Raw genomic sequence first — 18,572 nt, forward strand, 5'->3', positions numbered from 1 at the left:
TACTAAAGAGTAAATTTATTCATTAAAATCACCATTGGCTTCAACTACTGCCTCTAGACGACTTTGGAATCTCCTGCATCTCTTCTGGACGGTCCATAATGCTGCCATAATCCTTGACTTCAGTTCATCTTTGGTGTTGCAAGGAGTTTTGTTGGTTTCTCACTCAACTGCACCCCACACATAATAATCAAGGGGGTTGCAGTCTAGGGAGTTATGTGGCCAGGTGTTAGGGGTGATGTAGTCGCAGAAACAGCCATGACTAGGTTCTCCTGTTTGTGTGGCATGGTGCAGAGTCCTGTTGCCAGACATAGCAACCACCACCTTGACCCAGGGTAGCACTACCTCCTCCAGGCACTTGATGTAGACCTCCATGTTGAGTGTGTGGCTGTGTGGGAAGATGAATGGATGCATAATGTCGCCATCACTAGTGAGCACTCCAAACCCCATGATGTTGACTGGATGTTTGATTCTTACCACTCTCTGTACATGTTTTGGGGACATGGCAAGCCAACGGTTGTTCTGAGTGTTCACCATCTGATTCTGGCAGAAATTTTTCTCATCTGAGACAAACCAAAGCATGTTTGGTTGGATGAGATGCTTGAGTTTGTTCAAAAGTTTTGTAGCGCGGTCTTTCCTCTTGTCCTATATACTACATAATGTTTGCTGTTTTGGACATTACAGTGACATTTTCTCTGACCTGCATCAAAGGGACTCTTTAAATTGTGCGTCTACCAGACATACATACATGTATGTATGTAAATTGATGATGATTTTTATACTGGGTGAAAATTCTTATATATATATTGGTAATGGAAAATACAGTGATAAACCAAGGAAGACTGAAATTGTACATAACCCCTCTTTTTAGAAAGAATGTTTTGCTGTTTAAAAATTTATGTTTGCTTGTCAGTGAACTAAATTGTTATCATCACCTGTTTCAGTTCAGTTTGTATATTTAAGGGTGGTGGGTTTACTTTTCTCTGAAGGTTTATATTTTCATTCCTCTTCTCTCTACTTGCTTTTGTTGAGTCTGTATCCTTGTTTGCATTTCTTTCTTCCGTGGCCTGACAGTTGTTGTTTTCTTTTCTCTTCTGTTTTCTGCCTTTATTTTTTTCAATTCAGCTTTCTGTTGCTTTTGTTCCTTCTAACTCTACTAACTCATATTTCAGATTCAATATTATTTTAAACATTTTTTTATTTTAACAGTTGTTGAACTAAAAAGGTTTTCATTTGTTTTTTCAGTAACATTGGTTGCTGTTGTCACCTTGAAATCCACAAGTAAATATCGGTCATCTTTGTCCATCATTTCATGCTTGTGTGATAGACTTGTGGGTGTGTGCGCAAGAAATAATAATAAAAAAAAAAGAAAGTAAAACGAAAGAATAAATTGATAAAAAAACATCAGCTGCATTTGTTGAGAAGTAATTTTTGCTATCATAGGGTTCTTGATCTTCTATCTCTAACCCATTCAGAATCACTGATCTCTGAATCCTGTTTCTATTATCAGAAAAGACTGATTGGTAGCAGATAATTGACAGATATGTTAAAAGAAGAAAGACTATGTATTCTGTATTTTAAACCAATGCACACATGCTCATCAGTTTGTGTTGATTCCTACTGATTCTAGGGAAACAAGCTTCATATATTTAATGTTTCTCATGAATTTCAGAGAAATTGATTACAAAGTTACAGAGAAAGGGAATTGTAAAATGTAGACCTTGAAATAATTTTTTAAAATGACTTCAGTTCTTTTTTATCTTTTTTTTTTTTTTTTTTTACTTTTTGAACTGATTGTGCCACACTGGACAAGGTTATTCAGTTATGTCTAAATTGCCCACCAGGGTTGATTCAACAGAACTGGTGGTATATTACAATCAGTTTAGTTGACAAAAATTGGCCTTATGCCAAGCCAAAAGATGTCAGTATTAAAAATAAGAATCATTTGCATTTTTGATTTTTTCTAAAGTAAATTACTAAACCTTTGTCATGTATCAAATTCTAACAACTTTTTGTTTGGTAATGAGATTTTTTGGTTATGGCTCTCAACAGCATGAATCATATATATATATATATATATATATATATATATATTTTAATTGCTTCTTTCAAAGATATGCTGCTTATTTTCTTTTCTGTAAAATACTACCTAATACAAAAAGAAATGGGAATCATTCTATAAGAATGTAATGTAATATCGAAAGGTGGGATTGTTTATATGTTCTCAAATGTACGTGGTAAACACACTTGTATGTGTGCTAGTGAGGTGGCAATTTTGATTTTTATTCAGTCTTACAAATAAAATGGTTCATTTCTTTCTCTTACATTCTTTCCTTCAATATTTTTTGTAATAGAAATAATGCCATTGTTTATAAATTATTGATGTGAAATACTAGATTTAATAAAAATAAAAAAAGATAATGTGTTTAATCTCATGTTAACCAAGGACCTAAATAATTTTCTCGATGAAGATTTTATAATGTAAGTTTGAAAAAAAACATTTGGATTTGTCCTTATACTGTGAGTGGCCCTCATAAAAACAAATGAAATTTGTATAAATATATTGAAATCTTGTGATCTGTTGAGCACATGTTAAGCTCCAACTAGTTTGTGACATGGTTTAGATTCACAGTTGAAACTATTTCATCTATGTTACAAATTGTTTTTAAGGGTAGCATAAACATTATAACTTATTTTAACTCCCTGCAAATGTGATTTTGTACCTATCCCAAAGGTACTGCCTTAAAATCATAATGAATGGATTTCAGTTCAAACAAGTTTATTAAGGAAAATACCTGAAGACAGGTTTAAGCCTGCAAAATACAACAAACTCTGTACTGTTAATAATTAGCTGGTTTCCTTTAAAACAAAGTTTATTAACTTGGAATGAAGACAGTATTAAGATCCATAAAAAAAAAATTTTTTTTTTGTTTTTTGGTTGCAATTTACATAAGATATTGTTATGATCTGAATGCTTATTGGTGTTCATTGACACTTTATCAGAATACACTTTCATGCCAGCCTTGCTACTTTATGCATATATGATTACTTTATGTAATCAGTATTTTGATCTAAGTATGTCGTAACTTCTGAAAGAAGTAGTTTTCAGTTGATGAAATATCTATGAGATGAGGCTCTGAAAAGAAAGCTCTCATAGTATATACGATTTTGCTTGGTTTGGAACTGTTTCAATTCTTTTGTGAATAAAGACAATTATGAATAGATAATTTTGGTGTACTAACCTCTTTGTCTCCTCCCTTTGTCTCTACTTTTCTTCATTGACTAATTATATACAGCACCCATCTAAATGTACCTCTTTTAGCCTCTTCTTCTCTCACTATATCTGTTGCATTTTCTTGGCTCCTTGGATTCTCCCATTGCATCTTTTTTCCTGTGTTTTCTGTCAACTATTAACCTGTAACCCAGTCTTGTGAGGCCTGATATTACTTTGAGCACTGTTATTTTATTTTAGATATAAAAACAGAATTTAAACAAGTTACTTCTAACTTGGAGAAAAATGCATTCACCTAACCTAAATTTCAAACAATAAGTTTTTACCTCAATTATTTCATTTATATCATGCAATTACAGAAAAGTGGATGTTAAAGAAATGAAAACTATATATATATATATGATTTCACTAATGTTTAATTAAGGTAGTTTAAAAAACAACAGTAAAAAAAATCAAAATATCCTATTTTTTATGCAACAAATTAATAGACATGAATCAAAGGGAATTACTATATGTAAGCTTAAGGTGCTAGAGATAACAGTCAAATGTCCCCTAAATCAAATTACCATTTTAGATAAGAAAGACAGTGGATGAAGTGGTTCAAAATGAATTGTGTCAGGCAAAATGTCTGGAACAACTTAAATCATAAGTTTGACAACTGATTCTGGTTTCTGAAGTTTCCATGATTTTTATGAAATCCAACCAACCCTCATCTGCTTTTAAGCAAGGAAATATTTCCCCTTAGCTTTACACAAACAGCATGATGACTAGAAATGTTTTCAGTGAAGAGCAAATGAATGACAACTTTTATGATGGTGACAGGAAGACAAGTAGACCCATAAACACGTGCACACACACACACACACACACACACACTCACACACACACACACACACAACGGGGGTTCTTTCAATTTCTATCTATCAAATCCATGCACAACTTTTATGATGGTGACGGGAAGACAAGTAGATACATACACATGCACATTAACACACACACACACATGATTGGGTTTCTTTCAGTTTCTGTCTATTAAATCCACTCACAAGGCTTTGGGGAACTTGGAGCTATCATAGAAGACACTTGTCCATGGGTATTGCACAGTGGAACTAAATCTGGTTGCTAAGCATACATTTTAACTACGCTTTTCTATAGGTTGGATGGAGTTTATTAAGGCAGAGTTTTTTTTTATGACCAGACAAGCTTTCACAGAATATAGAAATTGAATGACATTCATTTGCAATAATCATGTGATGTCAAGATAAGGAGAGACAAACACATACACACTCACACACACATATATGTATATATGTATATATTATATTTTGACAAGAAGATAGTAACAGTGACTTTGAAGTTTTAGCCTGCATGCCTTCATGACAGTCTGACAAAGGCTAGAAGGTCAAAACTTTGAAGTTATTGTCACTCCTCTTATTGTATAAATATAACTATGTATTGAGTAATTCTTCAGTTTAATGTTAAATTGTATTATAATTTAGCATGAATAGTCTCTCTCTCTCTCTCTCTCTCTCTCTCTCTCACTCTCTCTCTCTCTCTCTCTCTCTCTCTCTCTCTCTCTCTCTCTCTCTCACACACACACACAGTTTTGACTGGGAGAGTGGAGGCCAGTTTCTGGTGAGTTGATTCCTTGCGAAATTTCAGTTTCAAGGTGAGGTTATTTCATGAAATACCTCTGAAAGCCTTATGGCAACCGTTTGATCTTATTTCCCATAATTTGTCAATGTGAGGCTTTGTACCTGTGAAATAATCACACTAAATTTTCTCTCTGCGTAAATATAATTGTGTGTATAAATGTTTTGCTGTTTAAGTTCTGTGATTTTTGCACTTCCATTGCTTTCTGATTTATTTACTTAGGTAACCCAAATGTGTGTTTGTTCATGTAAGTACCTGTCAAGTACTGAAGTCAATTTAATCGAGGAACTTCGTACCCCAATATTTGTAGCCAGTGTGTCTATGTTAGAAGCAATTATCGTTATTTAAGAGAATCATTGGAACACTGGGCCAAATACTTTACAAAATTTGTTTTAGGTCTTTGAATTCTGATTCCAAACCTTTTGCCTTTCATTCTTAAAGTACCCTCATCTCCTCTAAATTTTTGGCTTTCTGCAGATATTAGGAATTATTATTATGGTTAAGGCAGTGAACTGATGAAATTATAAGCACGCCAGACAAAATGTATAGTGGCATTTCATCTGTCTTTATGTTCTGAGTTCAAATTCTGCCAAGGTTGACTTTGTATTTCATCCTTTCAGGGTGGATAAATTAAGTATCAGTCAAGCACTGGTATTGATGTAACTGACTAACTACTTCAGGTCATGTGCCTATAGAAAAAAGATTATTATTATTCTTAATGTTATTGTTTCTTTGTTTTATATATTCTGCTCCAAGCTTCACTCAAAAACCTAGAATAACATTAAGCTGGATGTTTTACTATGGGTGTTATGATTAGCAGTGATATATCGTACAGGAAGGAGAGCAGAATCTGAGAACTAAGATTCTGTTGTATTTGAAATATTTCAGTTTTGAAAGAGTTTTAAGAGAATCGGGTATTTTCAAGTTGACAATGTTTTTCTTAGGATGTGGGCAGTGCTCATGGGAACAATTTTTGCAGTTCTGATACTTTTGGGTTTCCTGATATTTGACTTTAGAGTTTAAGGACGCTTCTTGGTATTTTTCCCAAAGCTCCAATGATCACAGGTACAATTGCTGTTCTCTGATGCTACATTACTGAGACCTCTGTTTCAAGGTCATTATTATCTTAACTTTTCAAATGTTTTTATTGACGTGTTACTTATCTGGAGAAATCATATTCCTTTCGATAACCTGTTTGGCTGACACTAATTTCCAAATTACTGGAGTTCATTGCTCTACTCATAGCAACATATAACTGGCCATTTGTAAACATCGGAGTGGGTAAAAATACACCTACACAATCTAAAGTCTGGCCCTGTGTCTTGTTTGCTGTGAATGTGCAAGCAGAATCTTTAGGTTTGCAAAAGATCAAACTAAGACTTACCTCTCACTGTTCTATGCAAATAATGTCTGGATGTTCTGGTACCATGGGTTATTTTGATTGACAAAACTGAGATGTAAACAACTGCTGCTTCGATTAGCCATTTCAAATCCTTTAAGACATCACCCAGTAATCTCTCAAGTCCATTTACACATTTCTCAATACATACTGCTGTTATGATTTCCCTTCCTAATTTTATACCTCCATTGTAGATGGGTAGATTTGCTAGTAATAATAATCTTAAGCACAACTGGATAATATGACTGAAACACTTCAATAACCACTAAATAATCACACACACTATATACTGACACATACTTTTTCTGTTTTATTTTCACTGTTAACCGTTTTCACAACCCCTTTGTATTTACGATGGGGCCACAAACAATGAAAATCCAGAGTTACTTGTGGTCAGTGAATTTTTAATTAAAATGTGAAGGTGCTTTATCAATTCAAAAATTGATGTCCACGAAATAATCATATTTTCTGATTTTTTAATGCAAAAAACCTTCCTGACGATCATCTTCATAATCCCGAAAAATATTGTAACCATTGGTCCAGCCGTCTGGTCGTGAAGAGGGAACAGACAAAGAGATGGACATAATGCCCATTATAGAAAGATAGCAAATCTGCCCATCTACAATGGGAAATAAAGGGATAGTATTGCAAATGTTAACCCTCTAAATTTACGAACTATACATGGTGGAAATCCAGAGTTAATCCTCATTGCCGGAATTTCAACAAAAAAAAAAATCAAAGGTGATTTATTAATACAAAACTCAATATCTACTAAATAATCATACTTTTTCACTTTTTTTTTTTTTTTTTTCACTAAAATCCTTCCTGGTTATCTCTGGAATCCTGAAAAACATTGCGACCATTGGTCCAGCTCTTTGACCATGAAGAGGGAACAGACGGCCATAACACTCATTATAGTAAGATTATTATTAAGGCAGCAAACTGGCAAAATCATCAGCATGCTGGACAAAATGCTCAGTGGTATTTCATCTGTTTATACATTCCAAGTTCAAATTCTGCTGAGGTTGACTTTGCCTTTCATCCTTCTGGAGTTGACAAAATAAGTACCAGTTGAGCACTGGGGTCAATGTAATTGAATAGCCCCCCTCCCAAAATTTTAGGCCTTGTGACTTTGGTAGAAAAGATTACTACTACTACTACTACTACTACTACTACTACTACTACTACTACTACTACTACAGCAGCAGCAGGCTGGCAGAACTGTTAGCATGCCAGGCGAAATGCTTAGTGGTATTTCATCTGTCTTCACGTCCTGGTTTCTAATTGTACCAAGGCTGGCTTTGCCTTTCATCCTTTTGGAGTTGATAAAATGAGTACCAGCTGAGTACTGGGGTCGGTGTAATCAACTTGCCCTCTCTCCTGAAACTGCTAAAATTTGAAATTATTATTATTATTATCATCTTCTTTCAATTCTGTTTCCATTTATTGCTGAATGTCTTCCTGACACATAGGGCAGGGAAACTCACTGTATACATTGGTAGGTCATTAAAATAAACACTCCAGATTCTTCATTTACAAAGTCATATGACAGAGTAAAAGAGGAAGAAAGATAGAAAAAATAAAAAAATAAAAAATTAAGTAAACAAAAAATAAAGGCAAAAAAAAAGGAAATAAAATTCACAGTGACAGTGCTCTTCTCAGTATGTGTGATGTACCAATTAAGACAATCTTCTACACTTACTGCAAGGATGGTAAGCTAGGAATCATTCTTAGATAATTTTCAGTTCCTTTTTTGATCATTTCAAGTGCTCTTACAATCACTGGTATTGTAACTGTCTTGAGATGCCACAGCTTTTTGATTTCGATTTGCAAATCTATATATTTTCTGAGCTTAAATTCTTTTGCCGAGATATTATGGTCACAGGGTATGCTTATGTCAATCAATAAGAAACAGACTTTATTGTTTTGGTCTTTCACAACAATATCTGATTTATTTGCTGTGATGCTCTGTTCTGTACATACTGAAAAGTCCCAAAGAATCATTATATTTTCTCCCTCAGTTACAGCCTTAGGGTGGTGCTTGTTCTGTTTGTCAGCAGATTTGATTTTATAATCCTGACACATTATCCAATGTAGATAGTGACCAACTCTATCATGTCTTGTTTTATATTCTACAGGTGCTAAAACCTTATACATTATTATAATTATTATTATTTGGCAGGCTCAAATATGGCAAAGCCATTGGGGAGGATGAAATTTAGCCTGAGATATTAAAAGTTTTAAATAGAGAAATTTTTCTCAGGCTGATTTGTGTATTCTGGACAACTTGGTCTGGAGAGACACAAAAGCAATTTCTTTCCAGAATGATTAATCACAGTTTTTAAAAAGGGAAACAAGAGAAAGTTTTTTAATTATAGAGGAATCTCCTTGCTGAGCCTTCCTAGTAACATCTACACTAGGTGTCTCGAATGTAACTGTGTTGTCTTGATGTTCTGAGTTCTAATTCTGCAGAAGTTTGAGATTAGTGGTCAACTTTTGGTTGCCATGAAGTCTCTATATGGTTGCTATGATGTTGGTGTTTAAGTGATGCTAAGTTGAAACCTTTCAATACGGATGTTGGACATCAGTAGAGGGACGTATTGTTGCCTCTTCTTTTTATAACATTTATAAATTAGATTGATATGCACAATTGTTGTAGAAGTGGTATCACAATCAGCGAGTGTAAGATTGGTCAGCTGATATTTGCAGACAACATGGTACTACCTGGCTCATTTGAAGGTGATCTCCAGCATGCACCGAATGGATTAGCGGTAGTGTTGTGAAGACTGATACATTGTTCCTCTCAAGAAAGTCTTCCTGGAAGCTTAAGAATCTCTGAGCTGTATTCATGATTGATGGGAAGCAGGAAGCTGAACTGGATGCTAGAATTGCAGGTGCAGGCACAATAGTGGACCAGCTTCAGAATTCTATCCACAGAAAAGGAGAGAAACTTGTTCTCTTCAATTTGGTTTTCATACCTATCCTCACCTATGGCTCTGAATATTTGGTAACGATTGAAAACATACAACTAGGAATACATGTGACAGGAATAGGGTTCTTCCAAAGGATCTCTGGAATAACATTACTTGACAGGGAGTGTATCTTAGAGATCAGAGAGTCTCTCCAGGCCAAGCCATTACTCTGCATTGAGGGGTCACTGCTCCCATACTACGAATATGCCATTAGAGTATCGAAGGAAAGAATTGCAAGACAGACTCTTCAAACTGAGCCAACTGATTGGAGACTTAGAGGTCAACTATGAATGAGATTGTTGGATAATATACATAGTCTCAGTTGATCATGCTTAGGAATCCAGCCAGAAAGGTTTATGACAGTTGCTTTTGATAAGATTCTATAGAGGAAGCTGCCTGAGAACTCTACCCACTACTACTACTACTACTACTACTCTCCCAGGAACAGTGGGCAAAATAAGTGGATTGTTGAAAGAAAGAATTATTGGATTGCTACACTAAATACCTCATAGTATTTGTTCTAGTTCTTTAGATTGTGAGTTTAAATCATGCAGAGATTAATTTTACCATTCATCTTTCATGAGATTGATGAAGTACATGTCAAATGCCGGGCTTCATAGAATCAACTGATCCCTTGTCAGAATAAATAGTAGAATTAACAGTGTTGAACAAGGTGCATTGTGTTTAGTCTCATTCTTTTATATTCTGAGTTCAAATTCTGTTGGTGTTGATTGCTTTCATCCTTCTGAGATTAATAAAATATGTACTAGTCAAGTACTGGAGGCAATCAAATCAATTGTATTTATCCTCAAAAGTGTTTGGCTTTATACCTATGTTAGATATCATTATTATTAAGGTAGCGAGCTAACAAAATGCTTAACCGCATTTCTTCTGGCTCTTAATATTCTGAGTTCAAATTCTACTGTGGTTGATTTTGCCTTTCATCCTTTCAGAGACAGTAAAATAAAGTACTAGTTGAGCACTGAGGTTGATGTGACTGTGTGGATTAATGAATGAAAAAGGCACTCAATTTTGAGGAGTTACATGTATCACTATTTAAAACAGTTTCATTTGACTCCCTGCAACTTTAAGTTTCTTGAGCTTGTAACAGAAAGCCATCTTAGTTTACTACATGAAGAGTCTGAGGCCGTGTGGAATGATGAATGGAGGCATAACATTGCCATCACTTGTGATCATTCCAAACACCATGATATTGACTGGATGTTTTATTTTCATCACTCTTGGTACATGTTTTGGGGTTGGAGGGCTCATAGTCAATCATGGCCTGGACCTCACCAACAAACTCAGGAGTTCTTTTCTTATCAGAATGATCAGAGTGAGTTTTCCGAGTTGCTGTATCTTTGTAATCACTATTAGACTCATCCAACTCTTTCCAAATCCTTTGTACTATCCTTAGATTGACACCCAAACATCCTGAAATGTTCGTATTGGAGCTTCCGACATGAATTCCAAACAGTACAGCATGTCATTTCCAAATTTCTGACAGAGTGAATTGCATCATAGTGCTGTTTTTCTCACAGACAGTGCTTGACTGACTCTACTATACTGTGTAGTCTACAAAATCAAAAACAAACTATGCACATGTGTGAAATTAAAAATATAACATGGTGAAAATTTACCCATCACACTCTGTATGTTGCCACATCTTCTAAGTCCTCTACAAGTGTGAGAACTAAAAAGTTGTTAAAAAGTTACTTTTGTTTATATTTTGCAGTAATAATGCCCATGCCTTCCATACTTTTACTACCCATTTGGTCACATCTTAACAGCAATGTATTCAGCCTTAATATTTTACTGTTATTTTGCCTATGGACAGTCTTTCTGTGGTTTATAATAGGACTTAAATGCCCTATGTATAGTGTCAAGAAGGGGACTTAAAATAAGACTTAGGACTGCTAGGGTCATATTTAAGAAAATAAGCTTTTAAAATCCTGTTTCAATTTTTTTACTTGGTAATCAGAATTATAGCATTCTCACTTTCACTCTTTCACTATCAGAGCCAATTCCTCTGCCAAAATCAGAACTATTCCAATTTGGAGTTCATCATGTGGTTATCAAGCTTATTGGCTCTTTCATTTTCAACTGCTGCATCTTACTTTGAAATCCGATTCAGAATTGCTACTACAGAAACTAAAGCTGGTATCCATTTTACAAAAAGGTACAACGTTGTAGAAAGGATTGAACGAGTATGAATGTGTGTGTGTGTGTGTGTGTATATATATATATATATATATATATATATATATATATATATATATATATATATATATATATATATATACATACATATATATATATATATATATATATATATATATATATATATATATATATATATATATACATATATCACATGTGTTCACATGACCGACCAGACTATCAGACATTGTTACACATCGCTGGTCACCATATATGTAAGGTGAAACAAATATGGTGAATGAATATCCGTAATATTTGAACACTAAATTCCCATCATAAAAACATTGGAATCTGTACAACTGTTTATTATGGAATTGTATATATTCACTAATACAATAATAAAATCTATGTCAGAATTTTGTTATAGATATGAAGAGATATCTTCAACCAATCTCAATTGTGTTGGTAACAAAAGGCTTAAAGTGTTATGTTTAGTTTTACAGATATTGAAAACTTAACTTTTATGATGTTGATGTCTATTCTGTTTGAGTTAACCTAAGGTATAAATAGAACCAAAACATTTTGAAGTCACTCAAAGGGTTTTGTAGACCTTGTTAAGAGTTCTTGGTCATAGGGACAATTTTTGGATTGGGTGGTGCATTCTGTCCTTGAGCAAGGCACTTCAATTCATGTTACTCCAATCTATTCGACTATAATGAATACCAATTAAGTACTTCTCTAGCTGTCAAATCCTGGATGTTCCATTTGACCATGGGTGGGAGGGCCGAGAAGTCTCATACTTGCATCTGAGTGGTAACTAACTGAACTGGTTGCTTGTTCTGAGATCATGCAAAGAAAATACTGTAGTCAGGGCTATTTTGCCAACAAATCTGATTTTGTATCATTGCTCATTCTGATGGTGGTGGCAGTGGTGTTTTTTGTGTAGCTCCATATCAATCTTGTTCAGACAGACTATGATCAAAGAATCCCAACATGGCCATCCCATTTATATTTAGGGATTGTCTATACCAAAATACACTATCCAATGTAAAACAGTAGTGTAAAAATAATCTTGTGAGCTCTAGTGTTGATCACAGAAGGAGTTAGGTTAGTGTCAGGAGCAATTTTAGAAGAATGGAAAAAATTAAATACCATTTCTAAGACGTGTATCTTTATGAATCAGCCAAATGGCATGCTTTTAGTTAACTATGTGATAGTTAAAATACTTCTTGGATTCACTAGTAGATGGCTTTCCACCATAAAATTAAATCAGATGCCAGTTATTATATTTAAGTATATATTGTGTTTTAGTTAGTTAGGAGAAGAGAACATAATACACTGCCAGTTAAACACCTGCAGCAGGACCTCAGTGTTTTTACTAGGGGTCACTCTGTTACAAGTATTTGGATCACATTCCCCAGTTCCTTTTCCTGCAGATATTCAAGCTGAATTAGAGCTGCATCAGCTTTGCAGTGGTCATGGACTCTGTCTCTCCTCCTCTAATTATATTATTTAAAAAATGCCATGATCTGGTTGAATTGATTCATGTAAAAAAAAAAAATGGAGCAGCTCTGAAGAGGATTGTGCAGTAAAGTATTTAATGTAATATTTGGGATGAGGTACAGTAAAGATAAATAGAAAAGGAAAGATTAGTAGCAGTGGTATGCAACTTCCTTAGATGTGAGTGTCAGGAGCAATTTTAGAGGAATGGAAAAAATGAAATAGCACTTCTAAGACATGTGTATCGTTATGAATCAGCCAAATAGCATGCTTTTAGTCAAGGATGTTTATGTAAGAGCAACACTATCCTAGATATGTGAGCAATACTGCGATATGGGACTTACTTGAACTTTGTACATGGTTAGCAACTCTGTCTTCATTCTTAAAAAAAACAAACAAAAATCTATGAAGCCTTATGCCTGGTCAAAAGAAAGTGGATGTGCTATTCAACTAGCTGATTAATTGGAGCATCATTGGAGCAGAATTTGATGAATTGAAGATGGAAAAGGCAGAGTGAGGAGATAGCATGTTTGATAAAATGTTAATAAAAGTGAGCTAGTCTTTGGCCATCTGTCAGATGGATTCTTTTGGTTGTGATAATGTTCATGTGTGTAGTGGCAGCATTGCTGCAACTGTAGATGTTACCTAAGATTAATAGGAGAGTGTTGACAATTTATCGGAACTGAAATATTAGAACCGGCTCTGAAGTGGGAGGCTTGACTTAATAATTCTGTTTTAACTCTGTTGTGTACACAGGCTCACCAGGAAAGATAATCAGACATTATGAAAGTGAAGCTTTGTAAAAAAATTTTGATGTACACAACTGAGGGGATGAGATACAAGATTGTTTTTTTGATTTTCACAAAGATTCTCTTTATGCTTGACCCATCCATTCTAGTACATTTATTGTTTTGTAGCTTAATCTTACTTATTATAGAATGGCTAAGGCTATAAAAGGTATAACCTAGTATTCCAGCATTGTGAAGACTGATATAAAATGAAATATGTATAAATGAATAAAATAGATAAGTAATGCTGCAGTGGATTTCAAATAGTTCTGCTAACATTAGTTATATCTTTGATGTAAATAAGTTTGCTGGTGTAAGGTGTATTAAATAACTGCTACCATATATTTTTGCTTTAACCATGCAGCTGTTATATGTTGCAAGAAAGAAAATATACAAATGAAAAAGATAATAGTTTTGTTCCCTTTTTTTTTGCTTTTATCTTCCAATAGTATTTATTTATAATTGTCCATAAACATGCCGTAACATTTAAAAGCTTCTTCACTTGCAAAATACAAAGTATCTCATATTTCATTACAAATATCAGTCAAAATTATATACTGAAAGTTGTTTGTGTTTTAGCTTGCACCATTTTCATAAGCACTAGGAATGTAGGCTAGAGTTCTATTTCACAGGTGTGTTAATATTACATAGGGTAATTTCTTTGCTTTTACTTATGCAATACTAGGAAATGTTAATATTAGTACATGAATTGTTGGGGCTTTTTTGACACTTAACACTTAATTATGAAATTGGGAGTGACAGCCATTTTCATCTTAGGGGATTTGAACTAACAATCTTCTTGCTTCACCTTTTAAATTTCATAGTTTTATGTAATTTAGAGCCATTAAAAATAAAAAATATAGCTGTTATCCTAGATGATATTGCAAAACTTATTTTATTTTCTTGTGGCCTATATTTTATTTAAATACATTTTTTTTGTGTAAGACATGTGTTTGGGAAGCAAACTTCTTAAGCACTTAACGATACCTGCTCCTAACTTAAAAGTGATTATTGGTGATGCTTTTTATTGGTATTACTATTCAGCTATTAATGGTAACTTGTATTGCCATTTCAGAAGCATAGTTTGACTGAAACTGATGTTTGTAACCAATTAGAATATAATTACTATATTTAATTAGGCACAGTATGGCCACAGCCTTTGGATTGAAACACATAAAAGAATAAAAACATTTTTTCTGTAATATATTATTAATATTTGTTCATATTGTTTCTGTGTTGCTCCTAAAGTTATTCCACTTCAGTTACCAAAATACTCTTGGCAAAGCATGAATTTCACACAAAACATTTCCTTTTTGTCTCCTTTAAAAATGTGTAAGAAATTTTCTTGTGGATCTCTTGGTGTCAACAGTTTTCAGTTGCATTGTTTCTATAAAAAAGGGGATTATTTAGAAATATACTCATAACTTGAAAACCAGCTGACTATAGCTTTGAAGATACATTGTTTTCTTTTTTATTATTTTTTTTTGGTGGTGGGTGAGTTGGGATTGAACTGAGATGGTCTTAGTGCCATTGAAATCACTAGCCATGATAATAAGGTTATTGTCACTCATCATCAAAGTAATCTGCAAAAGGGCCTCAAAGAATTGGCCCTTCTGTTCATCTGTCAGTTCAGATTGTAGAACATGTGCAGAGGTAAAAGTCATTGTTAGATTATCCAAGGTTAGTCTTATCTTAGCTATTTTTATCTAACACTGACCATCTCGATTACTTTATCAGCCCATTTCTGTGCCAGTTGTATGGCTGCAGTAGTTTCACCATCACTGCAGCCTACCACAAGAATTTGTATATCTGAGTCGTTGTATATCGGAGAGGTTAAGAAGGGCTGTATAAACTCTGCCAAATCAAATTGGAGCCTGGTGTAGCCATCTGGTTCACCAGTCCTCAGTCAAATCGCTAGCATGGAAAGCGGACGTTAAATGATGATGATGATGTTCCTTGACCAAAAGGAGTCTAGCTGTGGCTTTCTTCCATCTTACGTCTAGCACATAGCATGCATCTACATGCATTTGCTCCAGAGCAATGTACAACTTGCTAAATCAGATATTTGGTCTTTGCCATTCAACTACTGCACTCTTATTCTCCTAAGATGGATTTACTTTAATCAGTGATACTAAAAGTATTTTGAAAAGATCAATAGACATTTCATAGATCTTTTTTGCAATCCTTCCACAAGAGTTGAGAAAGTGTAGAAGACCTACTGCAGCACCATGTCTTTCAAGCAATGAATTATAATCCTAACATAGAAGAAGTGAAAATTGTCAAGCAATTGTTTATTTAGCGAAGCCATGTGTTTTTATGAATGTAAGTAATGAGAACTGCATAGAAGTTATTCGAATTTATAAAATTTTTTGTTTCTGGTTGGTTTTGGGCATGTTAATAATATATACCAGAAAATTTTTGGCTGTTTCAGGCTGGCTATTAATGAAAGGGCTAATTCCATTTTATACAACATCATTGATTTTAGTTATATAAACTGATATTTTTGAAATATTTAAAATTGGCTGTATTTTGAGAATGTCGGGCTCAGAATGAAAGGTGCCCATAATTTTAAAACATCATGGTTCTAACATTTGTTTGTTAGTTAATGTGAGACTCTCTACTGTATAGACATGCAAATTAAAATGTTCTTGTCTAATCAGTGTGAAGAAAGCATCTTTAATTGTATTTGAAACAAATTTTAGCTTTATATTTAGTTAAGATATCAGAAATAGTCCAACTGAACTAGAACTTTAAAAAAAAGGCCTAAATTTTGTTTTCATTTAATGGTGCAAATTTGTTTGCGAAAATGTGTTTCTATTTTTTTTTTTTTGTTTAAATTTCCTGTTTTTTTTTAAAAGTTTTTTTTTTAAAATTCAGTTTGACTTTAAGTAAGCTGTGCTGTTGAATCATTTTGCTTCTGTCTCTCTATGCTAGAATGTGGTGGATGGGTGTAACACATACAGCAACAGAAAAGTGGTCAATTCTTGTACTGTGTATTTCATATGGTGTGGACTGGGTGTGCGCTATCATGCCACAGACACTAGAAAAGCTGTTTCACAGGATGAGGTCTAAATCCTGGCCCCTCTACCTTTTGTTTTTAATTGAAGTTATTTCTCTCCCAGACAGGTAATCTGTAATGCAACTTGTAGAGTTCATGTTTTGCATGATCCACCTCAGCATGTTTTCTATGGTTGATTGTCCCTCCTATTGCTAACCACTTCATAGAGTGTACTGGATGCTACTGTGTCAACAGGCACAGGTGAAGTTGTGCCATATGGAAAGCACTACAGACTTCCTCTCTAACTAGTATAAATCCTAATTTAGAATTACTGCTCTCCTACACAGGTAACTAGCCTGCAATGCAGGCAGTCAAACTGATGTAATCATCACTACAGAAAGAATTATATATGATTTTATTAAATGTTCTGTTTAACTTTGAGATGTTCAGTAGTTAATGACAATGCCTTGGTAAGAAAAAGTCTCTTAACAAGCTTTGTCATACACTATAGACACAATGATTGGGATCATATCGTATTACTCATCATCATCATCCTCATCGTTTAGCGTCCGCTTTCCATGCTAGCATGGGTTGGACCATTTGACTGAGGACTGGTGAAACCGGATGGCAACACCAGGCTCCAATCTAATTTGGCAGAGTTTCTACAGCTGGATGCCCTTCCTAACACCAACCACTCAGAGAGTGTAGTGGGTGCTTTTACGTGTCACCCGCACGAAAACGGCCACGCTCGAAATGGTGTCTTTTATGTGCCACCCGCACAAGCCAGTCCAGGGGCACTGGCAACGATCTCACTCGAAAATCCTACGGGAGCCAGTCAGGCGGTACTGGCAACGGCCACGCTCAAAATGGTGCATCTCATGTGCCACCCGCACAAGAGCCAGTCCAGGGGCACTGGCAACGATCTTACTTGGCTTGCCGGGTCTTCTCACGCACAGCACATTTCCAAAGGTCTCGGTCAGTAGTCATCGCCTCGGTGAGGCCCAATGTACGAAGGTCTTGCCTCACCACCTCAGCCCAGGTCTTCCTGGGCCTACCTCTTCCACGGGTTCCCTCAACTGTTAGGGTGTGGCACTTTTTCACGCAGCTATCCTCATCCATTCTCACCACATGTCCATACCAGCGCAATCGTCTCTCTTGCACACCACAACTGATGCTTCTAATGTTCAGCTTTTCTCTCAAGATACTTACACTCTGACGGGTATTCACATTGACATTACACATCCAACGGAGCATACTGGCTTCATTCCTTGCAAGCTTACGTATGTCCTCAGCAGTTACAGCCCATGTTTCACTGCCATTACTGGCTTGAATAAATATTTTGTGTTTGAAATAATTAAATTGTGTATGAATGGTGAACCTTAAATGTGTTTTTTTTCTGTTAAGTATTGGATTAAATTTTATCCTCTGCTTTAATCAGGAATTGGTTTATTTGAAATAGGTTTCTTCTATGCTGAGTGTTTGTTAATAAAGTATAACAGAGGTCATTAATATTTAAATTTGTGAAATGAGTTATTGTAATACTAATTCACATTTTCTTCTCTTATCAGCCTCATACTTCAGGACCTTAATATGTATATATCATATTGTTGGGATTTCAACTATGAACGTTTACTTCTGATATAGGATTAAATATTGTCTGATACAGGTTAAACATTGTCCAGCAGTACAAAAAAAAATTTAAAAAAATAAAATACAGATGAAGTTATCTATTTCCTAGCCATATTTGCAATAAAGTAAACTCTGATTCAGTAATTATGAAAATAGTAAAGAATTTAAATAAATTTTGTAGATTAACATTATCATTTATTGATGTTGTTGAATAACTTTGGGTTTAGACTGATCAAACAGAGCT

General features: G+C 34.6%; 1 protein-coding gene across 9 annotated transcripts in view; it reads left to right on the forward strand.

Annotated features, from left to right (window-relative positions):
* The window catches only part of LOC106877864 (COP9 signalosome complex subunit 1), a 129,349-nt gene that overhangs the window by 93,393 nt on the left and 17,384 nt on the right, over positions 1 to 18,572 (forward strand). For 4 of the 9 annotated variants that reach the window (XM_089356779.1, XM_089356782.1, XM_089356768.1 and 1 more), the window contains one exon: positions 1,243 to 1,369. The exons of 4 other annotated variants lie outside the window; for them this stretch is intronic. In XM_089356779.1, the coding sequence (XP_089212905.1) occupies positions 1,243 to 1,245 (3 nt within the window). In that variant the 3' untranslated portion in view covers positions 1,246 to 1,369. Of the gene's footprint in view, positions 1 to 1,242; positions 1,370 to 18,572 lie in introns of those variants that run through there. One more of the 9 variants, XM_014926904.3, reaches the window with a different exon arrangement.

This window comes from Octopus bimaculoides, chromosome 1, assembly GCF_046866305.1.
Source record: "Octopus bimaculoides isolate indiv1 chromosome 1, ASM4686630v1, whole genome shotgun sequence".
NCBI lineage: Eukaryota > Metazoa > Mollusca > Cephalopoda > Octopoda > Octopodidae > Octopus > Octopus bimaculoides.